Below are 12,429 nucleotides of genomic sequence, written 5' to 3' on the forward strand. Positions count from 1 at the left end.
TTTAGTATTTATTATTGATTTACTACATTTGTATAGGCCGCCTTTCTCAGCCCGGAGGCGACTCACGGCGGTTCACAGTCGGCAACAATTCGATGCCTCAACTATTATAAAATACAGTTAAAACGTTTAGCATCTTCTATCTATCTTTCTTTTGTTGTTGTTCATTCGTTCAGTCGTCTCAGACTCTTCGTGACCTCTTCGTGACCAGCCCACGCTATAGCTCCCTGTCGGCCGTCACCACCCCCAGCTCCTTCAGGGTCAGTCCAGTCACTTCAAGGATGCCATCCATCCATCTTGCCCTCTATCTATCTATATATAAATGCTCTGTGCATAATGAGTACCTTAAAAACAAAAGAACCAATGAACGAAATCACACCAAATTTGGCAACAAAACGTCTCACAACACAAGGAGTGACCATCACTCAACAAATTAGGATTTTGTCATTGGGGAGATGCAGTTGCTGGGATTTATAGTTCACCTACAATCAAAGAGCACTCTGAACTCCATCAACGATGGAATTGAACCAAACTTGGCACACAGAACTCCCATGACCAACAGAAAATACTGGAAGGGTTTGGTGGACATTGACCTTGAGTTTGGGAGTTGTAGTTCACCTACATCCAGAGAGCACTGTGGACTCTAACAATGATGGATCTGGACCAAACTTGGCACGAATACTCCATATGCCCAAATATAAACACAGATGGAGTTTGGGGAAACTATACCTTGACATTTGGGAGTTGTAGTTACAATCAAAGAGTATTCTGAACCCCACCAATGATGGAATTAGGGCCAAAAATCCCACGCAGAACCCCCATGACCAACATAAAACTCTGTGTTTTCTGGTGGTCTTTGGTAACCATTCTGACACCCCCCTGGTGACCCCCCCCCCCAGGTTTTGACTTCCCAGGTTGAGAAATGCTGCCTTAAGGACATCCAGTCCAACTCCCTTCACTAGGGCAAGAAAACGTAATCAAAACCCTCTTGACAAAGGGCCATCCAGCCATTCACACACACACACACACATATGTATATGACAATCAAAGATTTGAAAGGGACCCCTAAAGAAGGATGATGATATGTTGCATGTTCCAGAGTAGGCAAACCAGACAATCTCCACATCAACACTGACAAAGAAAGAACAAGAAATACTGTTTACCCACAAGCAGAAAGACATTACATATATTAGAAACCAACACTTTCTCATTATTTTATTTTCCAGATCTCCAGACTGGGCCACAGCAACGCATGGCAGGGGACGGCTAGTATAATATAAAAACCGTACAAAGCCATAAAAACATTATTGAGAGTGTCTCCTTACTAAAGTCATTATCCAATGGCATCGTCAAGTTGTTCAGTGATTTCATCTTTACCTGATTGTGCTGCATTAGCGAAAGCTTGCTCAAAGAACCAGGTTTTAACCTTTTCTCTATTTTTGTTGTTCATTCGTTCAGTCGTTTCCGACTCTTCGTGACCTTATGGACCAGCCTACGCCAGAGCTCCCTGTATGCCATCACCACCCCCAGCTCCTTCAAGGTCAATCCAGTCACTTCAAGGATGCCATCCATCCATCTTGCCCTTGGTCGGCCCCTCTTCCTTTTTCCTTCCATTTTCCCCAGCATCACTGCCTTCTCCAAGCTTTCCTGTCTCCTCATGATGTGGCCATCTTTGCCTCTACTATCCTTCCCTCCAATGAGCAGTCGGGCTTTATTTCCTGGAGGATGGACTGGTTGGATCTTCTCGTAGTCCAAGGCACCCTCAGAACTTTCCTCCAACACCACCGTTCAAAAGCATCTATCTTCCTTCGCTCAGCCCTCTATTAGTATATTATATAATTATTATTGGACATTATCTTAACATTATATCATTTCCATTATCACATTATATAATTATTATTGTTTCCATGATGATGATGATTCGTGGGTTGCTGTGAGTTTTCCAGGCTGTCTGGCCATGTTTCAGAAGCCTTCTCTCATCTATGGCGGGCATCCTCAGAGGTCTCTGGTTGCTTCTGGGTTGAGTAATTGGTTGAGTAAAAGGGCGGTAGTAATTGGTGACTTCAACAGCCATAGCCATGTATGGGGCTATGCCCAAGAGGACAGAAATGGAGAGGCTGTCCTGTCCTGGTCTGAACTGCACAAACTATCACTCATCCATGATAGCAAGCTCCCACCATCCTACAACAGCGGGAGATGGCACCGAGGTTATAACCCAGACCTCTTATTTGTGAGCGACAGCATCGTACAGCAATGCACCAAATCAGTGGGACCACCAATCCCAAACACACAGCACCGACCAATAATATGCCAACTGTTCCCAACAATAAGGCCTCAGGAAGTTCGATTTAAACGAAGATACAACTTCAGAAAGGCAGATTGGACTAAATTCTCAGATATGTTAGACAACATGATCACATCGGTCGCGCCAATCCCTGAGGAATACGAACATTTTATTGAAATAGTGAAAACCTGCTCACGGGCCTCTATACCGAGAGGCTGCAGAACCCACTACCTCCAGGGCATTACTCCTGAAACAGCTGCCTTGTTGGAAAACTATTACAGGCTCCACAACGAAGACCCATTCAGTGAGCAGACTCTTCAGGCAGCGCAGAGCATTGTGTCCTCCATCTCTGAAGCCAAGAAAGAACAGTGGATCAAGTTGATCACAGAGGTCGACATGGGCAGGAGCAGCCAGAAGGCATGGAGGCTGCTGAGACGGCTGAGCAACGATCCCTCACAAACTAATACCCATGCCAACATAAAGGCAGATCAGATAGCACACCAACTCTTGAAGAATGGGAAACCCAACCTTGCCACCAAAGTAGGAAAGAAACCAATAGCCAGACAACCAGAGATTGAGAACAACAACCTCCATGAACCCTTTACATCTACTGAATTGGACATGGCTCTCAACAAATGTAAGAATGGCAAAGCAGCTGGCTTGGATGATCTACGGATGGAACAAATCAAGAACTTTGGTCCAAAAGCAAGGCGCTGGCTGCTGGAGCTGATGAACAACTGCACTGCATCCTGTCAGAACCCCTAAAATCTGGAGGAAAGCAGGAGTCATCGCCATTTTGAAGCCAGGCAAAGACCGTAATGACCCAAAAAGCTACAGACCAATCTCCCTGTTGTGCCACCTCTACAAAGTTCTGGAGAGACTTATTTTGCATAGAATTATGGAAAATATAGACCCCTGTCTGATCCCACAGCAAGCTGGCTTCAGAAAAGGCAAAAGCTGCACATCGCAAGTGCTGAACCTGACTCAGCACATAGAAGATGGCTTTGAAAGGCAGCAGATCACAGGAGCTGTCTTCATAGACTTGTCAGCAGCCTATGATACTGTGAACCACCGCCTCCTCCTGAGAAAAATGTATAATATCACAAAGGACTACCACCTCACCCGCCTCATAGGAAACCTGCTACAAAACAGGAGCTTTTTTGTTGAGTTCCAGGGCCAGAGAAGCAGATGGCGGAAACAGAAGAACGGCCTGCCTCAGGGGAGCGTGCTTGCTCCATCCATGTTCAACATCTACACAAATGACCAGCCACTGCCAGAAGGGACAGAGACTTTCATCTATGCTGATGATCGTGCCATTACTGCTCAAGCAGGGAGCTTTGAGATGGTAGAACAGAAGCTCTCCGAAGCTCTAGGTGCTCTTACTGCCTATTACAGAGAAAACCAGCTGATCCCTAATCCATCTAAAACACAGACATGTGCCTTTCACCTTAAGAACAGACAAGCATCCCGAGCTCTGAGGATTACCTGGGAAGGAATCCCACTGGAGCATTGCAGCACATCCAAATACCTGGGAGTCACTTTGGACCGTGCTCTGACCTACAAGAAGCACTGCCTGAACATCAAACAAAAAGTGGGCGCTAGAAACAACATCATACGAAAGCTGACTGGCACAACCTGGGGATCACAACCAGACACAGTGAAGACATCTGCCCTTGCGCTATGCTACTCTGCTGCTGAGTATGCATGCCCAGTGTGGAACACATCTCATCACACTAAAACAGTGGATGTGGCTCTTAATGAGACATGCCGCATTATCACGGGGTGTCTGCGCCCCACACCACTGGAGAAATTACACTGCTTAGCCGGTATTGCACCACCTGACATCCGCCGGGAAGTAGCAGCCAATAGTGAAAGGGGAGAGACATCTCCAGTTCATCCCCTGTTTGGGTATCAGCCAGCACGTCAACGACTTAAATCAAGACATAGTTTTCTTAGAACTACAGAGACACTCGCTGGAACACCCCAGCAAGCGAGAGTCCAAAAGTGGCAGGCCCAAACCCAGCACCTCAATTCATGGGTGATACCAGATGAGAGACTCCCCCCTGGGCACTCAGAAGACTGGGCGACTTGGAAGGCGCTGAACAGATTGCGCTCTGGCACCACGAGATGCAGAGCCAATCTTAAGAAATGGGGCTACAGGGTGGAATCCTCGGCATGCGAGTGCGGAGAAGAACAAACCACTGACCACCTGCTGCAATGCACCCTGAGCCCTGCCACATGCACGATGGAGGACCTTCTTGCGGCAACCCCAGAGGCACTCCAAGTGGCCAGATACTGGTCAAAGGACATTTAACCAAATACCAAATTTACAAAATCTGTGTGGTTTTTCTTTCTTTCTTTTTTTTTCTTTTTAATCTCTGTGTTTGTTTTGCTCTGTTAGAATTGTAATACAATGGTTGCTGATGACACGATAAATAAATAAATCCTCAGAGGTTATGAGGGAAAGATTACCCTTTGTCATCTGGTGTTCATAAGGGAAGGCATGTTATAAAACATGATTTACTTGGCGTTCCCTTTGTTTGTAGGAGAGCTTAGACTATCCAAGGCTTTCTAATGGGGGAACCAGCTATCCATGATATCGAGCTGGAATTTAGAGGCTCCCACCCAGGAGAGAGGAGCCCTTAGACCCACCAAAGAGGATCTGGAACTCTGGCGAGCAAAGGAAAGAGCCAATGGAATTTTTCCCAGATTTTTCCCAATAAAATCTCACCAAAGTTGAAGAAAAGCCACCGAGTTGGATTTATTTTGTCCAGCTGGTACGGATGTCAAACCGCGATAGTTTGTCAGGAGAGACATACATTCAATACATTGTAGTACATTTTTATAGAAAAACAGAGCTGTCAATGTTCAAATTTCCCGCCCCCCCCCCCTCAGCTGGCATTCTCCTGATTGGCTGTTGTCATCAGCTGAAGGGGAGGCGCGGTCAGCTTAGCCGCGCCTCAGCCAATCAGAAAACCAGCGCCACTTCGGGCTCTCGGCCAATAGGAGTGGAGGAGGCAGTCCTTGGAATGAACAATTAAGTGAATGTCCAGATTAGAGAATTAAAAATGACTTAATGTGTCCTGATGGCTGGCGATAAATCAAAGAATAGATTCCTCAAGCCGGTCGGGTCTCTTGAAAGGTTGAGATATGCAGATATGGCTGGCACGATTGCCAAGCCCTGGTATTTCCTTGTCTCAGATACTGGATCATCTTGTTGTCGTATGGATTTTCTCGGTCCATGGGGAAATGACAAAAGGGAGAAAAGCTGGGACATCCTAGCCTCCCTTGAAAGCAGGATGCCCTTTGTTGGTATATGACTAGTTCACTAGGGGGCTCCCCTCAAGCGGTCCTGCTCCGATATTCAAGGAGAGCCGGGTTATTATCATGCAAACAGTCTTTGTTTAAAACCTTAAATCAATAGGAATTTGCCTTGGGAAATGGACTACCCAAGGCTGATGTCATGCTGGGCGTCACGAAAGGATGGCTTCCCATATTTCATATACAGACACATGCACAGGAGTTAGGGGAAATACATAAGGGATAATGAAGCATAAAGGAATTTCATATACACCCATCCCACCCACCAGAGTCCAAAAGAATAAGTTCATAAGCACAAAATCATATCAACCCTTAATAACGAAAAGGGAGTCCATAGGGCTTGGGGAAGAAGTTCCATAAAGTTTTCAAAAGTCCTTAAAAGTTTGGGAAAATGTATCAAGTTGTAAAATCCAGAAAAGGCAAATGGGAAAAGATGTTCCAATGTCCACAGAGTCCTTATGGCTGTTCACCAACGCTGAAGGTCGAGATCCATGGAGAGTACAGATCCCTCCACGCCAAGGATCAAGGTGGCCCGCCGACATCTTAGGGATCCCATGGGTTGACCGCAACAGTTTCCCAGGGTCAGCAGGCTCCTTGGACATCCAAAAAATGGTGGCTGCTGGACTCCAGGTTGGGGTTTCAGAGGCAAAGAAGGTTATTCCCGGGGTGGGAGGGGCGGCGGAGCGAAACCGAGATAGCCATTAGTCTTAAAATTCTCCCAGGAGAAGAATGACACCATTTTTGAAGCGATCCGTTGACTCGCAGATACGGGGGCCTTAGGGGTTTTCGTACCCATGGTTTAAGGGAGCGCAGTTTTGGCCTCCCCGGAACGCAAAAGTCGCATCCCAGGAAGGGCTGGCAGTCATCTGCAGCCCGGGAGAAGAAAGGTTTATTGAAAGAGAAGTTTGAGGAAGTAAAGAGACACAAAGTCACACTATGGAGAGGAGATAGGAGGGGGGGGGGGTTAGTGACAATGTTAGGAAGGGGGAAAGGCAAAGAAATGAGAAGGCTCCTGAGTTGCAGCTGCTGCATGCGGTTGGCCCAAGCGGGGCAATGGAGAACTGAGGAACTCCCTGTTGCAGGTCAGATAAGCTTGAAAGCAGGGAGTTCTGTGTTCGGCCTTATCCATAAAGGGAAGAAAAGAGGAAAGATACATGATGGCTGGGAAAGGTACATTACAGCAAGGAAAGGGCAAGAGAAGCACAGAGTTCAGGGTAACCAATTTATTAAGGGACTAGCTGTCCCCTGCCACGCGTTGCTGTGGCCCAGTCTGTTGATCTGGAAAATAAAGTAATGAGAAAGTGTTGGTTTCTAATATATGTAATTTATTTATGCTTGTAGGTAAACATTATTTCTTGCTGTTTCTTTGTCAGTGTTGATGTGGAGAGTGTCTGATTTGCCTACTCTGGAATATGCAACATATAATTGTTCTTCTTCAGGGGTCCCTTTAAAATCTATGATACTATACAGGCCCGTAGCCAGGATTTCGTTTCGGGGGGGGGGGCTAAAAAAATTTCAGGGGGGGTTTGGGGGGGGCTGAGTTTCGGGGGGGGGCTGAGTTTCGGGGGGGGGCTGAGTTTCGGGGGGGGGGCTGAGTCTGAGTGAAAGAAGGTCTAGCCTAGCAAACCTTTTGTATCATTACCCCAATACCCCCATACATATGGGATATATTGAGAATGGTGATCAAATCATGATATTAATAAACATAACAGTTTAAATAATGCACCAGTAAGGCCTTTTCGCGAACCACCATGAGAATTTCGGGGGGGGGGGGGGGCTGAAGCCCCCCGAGGCCCCCCCCCCCCGGCTACATGCCTGATACTATATCTATCTATCTATCTATCTATCTATCTATGACTGGATGGCTCTTTGTCAGGAGGACTTTGATTAAATTTTCTTGCCCCAATGAAGGGAGTTGGGTTGGATGGCCTTAAGTATTTTCTGTTCGTCATGGGGGTTCTGTGTGGAAAGTTTGCCCCGATTTTGGCGTTTGTGGGATTCAGAATGCTCTTTGATTGTAGGTGAACTATAAATCCCAGTGACTACAACTCCCAAATGTCAACGCCTATTTTCCCCAAACTTCATCTGTGTTCATATTTGGGTGTATAGAGTGCTTGTGCCAAGTTGGGTCCAGATCCATACATTGTTTGAGTCCATAGTGCTCTCTGGATGTAGGTGAACTACAACTTCCAAACTCAAGGTCAATGCCCACCAAACCCTGCCAGTATTTTCTGTTGGTCATGGGAGTTCTGTGTGCCAAGTTTGGTTCAATTCTTTCGTTGATGGAGTTCAGAATGCTCTTTGAGTGTAGGTGAACTATAAATCCCAGCAACTACAACTCCCAAATGACAAAATCATAAATTTTTGAGTGATGGTCACTCCTTGTGTTGTGAGAATTTTTGTTGCCAAATTTGGTGTGATTTCGTTCATTGGTTCTTTTGTTTTTAAGGTACTCATTATGCAAAGAGCATTTAGATAGATAGATAGATAGATAGATTGATAGATCATAGATCATAAGCAGTCTGTAGCTAGTTTCCTGGTTGTCTGAACATGTGCAAAGTCAAACAAGTACACTTGAAGTGTCTGCAGCCTTTGGAACTCTCTGCTGCAGGCACGAAGGGAACAAATAATAATTTTGCCCAGGGGGGTTTCATGCAACAAGAAGACCACAGCTGCCTAGCTCACTGAGCCCTGGAGCTGAGGGCTGAACTTTCCCTGCCATGAGCAGCATGAGTTCGGTGCTTCCTCTGTTTCTCTTTCCAAGAGAGCCGGCCTCTCTCTCTCTCTCTCTCTCTCTCTCTCTGTATCGCCCCCTAGTGGCGTTGCGAAGAAGAAGCCGTGCAAGAGCGGACAAAGGCCGTGAGGAGAGGAGACGGGCGTGCGCGGCGAGGCCGGGGCGGAGGCGGGGCGGAGGCGGGGAAGGCGAGGGCGCAGGCGGGAGGCGGCCCCGGACAGGAGGGAGCCCTTCCGCCGGAGGAGGCGCCAGCTCCGGAGCCATGGCGCTGGTCACCCTCCAGCGCTCGCCCACCCCCAGCGCCGCCTCCTCCTCCGCCAGCACCAGCGAGGTGAGCCGCGCACCTTGATCACATCCTCATATATCACCACCACCACCACAAATAAGAATAAGAACAACAACAACAGATAAGAGGAGCAGCAACCCCAGAGGCCATCCAGTCCAACCCCCTTTATTCTGCCTTCATGCAGGGAAAGCCCCATCAAAGCAGCCCCAACAGAGGGCCATCCGGTTTTTGTAATCGTAACAATAATAATAACAACACTAATGATACTATTTCATAATAATATACCATTTAAAATTATAATATAATTGAATATATAATACAATAATATATAATATTTAATAACAATATATAATAATGTATTGTCGAAGGCTTTCATGGCCGGACTCACTGGGTTGTTGTAGGTTTTTCGGGCTATATGGCCATGTTCTAGAAGCATTCTCTCCTGACGTTTTGCCTGCATCTATGGCAAGCATCCTCTGAGGACGCTTGCCATAGTTGCAGGCGAAACGTCAGGAGAGAATGCTTTTAGAACATGGCCATATAGTTCAAAAAACCTACAACAACCCAATATACAATAATGTATGATATAGAATAATAAAAATATATAATAATATAATATTAATATTTAAAGGCAGGTTAAAGGGGTTTAGACTAGTAGGCCTCTGGGGTTGCCCCTATTATTCTATATTATATTCTTATTAGTTATATATTATTCTATATTATATTATTTTAATATTTAATAATATAATGTAGAATAAATATATATATCTAATAATATAATATAGAATAATAATATAATAGGGGTCCAGAGGCCATCTAGTCCAACCCCCTTTAATCTGCCTTCATGCAGGGAAGGCACCATCAAAGCACCCCAATAGAGGGCCTTCATGTCTTTGTAAGTCATAACATATAATAATATTTAATATTTAATAATACACAATAATATATAATAACTAGTAGGAATAATGAATAATATATATAATATCCAATAGTAATAATATTAATAATATAAGATATATACTAATTCATAATAAATAATATTTAGTAATAATAATAGCAGAAGTCCCAGGAACCACCCAACCTTAATAATACTAATAATAATACTAATAATACTAATACTAATAATATAATTATTATTAATAATATATGTAATAATATAAAATGATATAATATTAATAATATATTAATATATAATATTTAATATTAATATAATATATTTAATAATAATAATAATAATAATAATAATAGCAGAAACTGCATAGAACATCCAGTTTTCTTTATTCTGCCTTGCAGGAAAAACACAATCAAATCACCCCCAACAGATGGCCATCCAGTTTTTGTAATAATAATATACAATATGTAATAATAATAATAATTCTATAATATGATAATATAACAGTAATACGTAATATTATAATAATAATAATAATAATATATTCCTTACAGCCAGGAAGTTCTGCCTCATGTTCAGGCGGAATCTCTTTGGAAATGGATTGTGATCTTTTCTTTCTTTCTTTCTTTCTTTCTTTCTTTCAGTTGGATGCCGGCAGCGATGAAGAGCGCAAACTGAACCTGAGGTGAGCTGTGGGAAGCTTTGCTCTTCATGCAGTGAGCAGCCATGAAGCTGCCCAGTCAACCAGGGAGGGCGCCTGCATGGTAGTGGGGGTGGTAGACTGGCTGTTGTTGCCTGGAGGCACCCTCTGTGATGGAGACATTCACTAGCAATTTGATTGTTTGCTGTGTAATGTAATATAATAAATTAATGTAAGATAAAATAATGATAATAATATTATAAAAATAGAAATAATTATTTAAGCCACTTTGGGTCCTGTGCAGGGGAAAGGAAGGGTATGTGTGTGTATGTTTATGTGTGTATATATATGTGCGCGTGTGTGTGTATATGTGTGTGTGTTTATGTATGTGTATATATATATGTGTGTGTGTTTATGTATATATATATGCGTGTTTATATGTATATATGTATGTGTGTATATATGCATATGTGTGTATATACGTATGTGTATGTATATGTGTGTATGTACATAAATATGGATGTATGTGTGTGTATACATATATATATATGTATGTGTGTATATATGTGTATGTTTATTGTTGTTGTTGTTCATTCGTTCAGTCATTTCTAACTAAATGGACCAGTGTATGTTTATATGTATATATATTTGTGTGTATGTATATATATGGATGTATGTGTACATATGTGTGTGTAAATATATATGTGTATTTATATGTATATATATGAATGTGCGTATGTGTGTATATATGTATGTCTGTATATGTATGTGTATCTCTGTGTGTTATTTTGTGTGTGTATGTATATGTATGTATGTGTGTATATTTGTGTGTATATGTATACAACCTTGGGTACCCATTGATTCCCGGGTGATTTGGTTCAGATCCATCATTGACTGGGTCCAGTGTTCGCTGAATAAGGGGGAAGTACAACTGCTGGATTCCAAGGTGTATATATATAGATTCCTAGATATATATATACCTTACCTCTTGTGTGGTTGCCTTTCTTTTCCAGCCTCAGCGAGAGCTTTTTTATGGTGAAAGGGGCTGCCTTGTTCCTCCAACAAGGCAACAGCCCGCAAGGCCCACGCACCTCGCCTCACCTTCACAAGCATGCAGGTGAGAATCACAATCAGGAAACTTTAAAGGCCTGTTTCTCAGTTGATTCTAGGCTGATTGGCATGAAACTCATCTCACTTGTAGGCCACATCTTCTACTCCAAGCCTGTCAAGTTTTGGAACATTTCACCAGTCCACTGATTTATGGGAAATTTTCAAAGTGTTGCTTGCATTTGTCACTGGCATCCTCAGAAGTTCTGTTGACAGTGAGGCAAGTGGAATGTGTATATATAATTATGGATGAATGTTGCAACGAGCAAGCAAACATTGGAGTAGCTATGAAGTTTGCAAAGTCAATCAGTGAGAGTTTCTGCATAGAGGTAGCCTGGGCTTTATTGCCTGGGAGGTGTTGACTGGCAGAATTGTTTGCTGTATAATATAATAAAATAATGTGAGCTAATGTCCAATAATAATAATAATAATAGAAACAGTAATATAATAATATATTATACTTTAAATAATCTATACAAATAAAAATGTAATGTTTGTTTGTGGGATTATCATAACTCAAAAACCACTGGATGAATTGACACCAAATTTGGACACAATACACATATCAAGCCAATGAGTGACCATCACTCATAAAAACACTGAAAAACACAGTGGAAGAGATTTTAAAAGCCAAAAACCAAAAATTACATTACAACATATGCACAAAACCATATATATATATATATATATATATATATACGCAAGTACACAAATATACACACTCAAACATATATATATATATACAGACTGGTCCACAGCAACGCATGGCAGGGGACGGCTAGTATAATATAAAATAATGTGAGATAATCTATATAAATAAAAATGTAATGTTCATTTGTGGGATTAACATAACTCAAAAACCACTGGATGAATTGACATGAAAATGGGAAACTATACCCCTAACAGACCAACGAGTGACCATCACTCATAACCCCCCCCCCCCCCAAAAAAAAACCAGTAGAAAGGACGAAAAGCAAAATGATGATGACGAATAAAAGGGAAGAAAGAGGGAGGGAAGGAAGGAAGGGGAGAAAGAAAGAAAGAAAGAAAGAAAGAGGGAGGGATGAAGGAAAGTGAGAAGGAAGGATGGAAGCAAAAAGCGAAGGAAGGAAAGAGGTAGAGAAAGAGGAAAGGAGAGAAATAAAAAAGGAGGGAAAGAGGTAGAGAA

The 12,429-nt window shown here is 42.9% G+C and overlaps 1 protein-coding gene across 2 annotated transcripts in view; it reads left to right on the forward strand.

The window, feature by feature from the left end:
- Positions 1-8,548: 8,548 nt before the first annotated feature.
- The window catches only part of SSH1 (slingshot protein phosphatase 1), a 34,153-nt gene continuing 30,272 nt past the window's right edge, over positions 8,549-12,429 (forward strand). The window contains exons 1-3 of one of the 2 annotated variants that reach the window (XM_060786115.2): positions 8,549-8,667; positions 10,159-10,199; positions 11,168-11,271. In XM_060786115.2, the coding sequence (XP_060642098.2) occupies positions 8,599-8,667; positions 10,159-10,199; positions 11,168-11,271 (214 nt within the window). In that variant the 5' untranslated portion in view covers positions 8,549-8,598. Of the gene's footprint in view, positions 8,668-10,158; positions 10,200-11,167; positions 11,272-12,429 lie in introns of those variants that run through there. The other variant, XM_060786116.2, reaches the window with a different exon arrangement.

The sequence above is a fragment of the Anolis sagrei genome, chromosome X, assembly GCF_037176765.1.
Source record: "Anolis sagrei isolate rAnoSag1 chromosome X, rAnoSag1.mat, whole genome shotgun sequence".
NCBI classification, from domain to species: Eukaryota; Metazoa; Chordata; class Lepidosauria; order Squamata; family Dactyloidae; genus Anolis; species Anolis sagrei.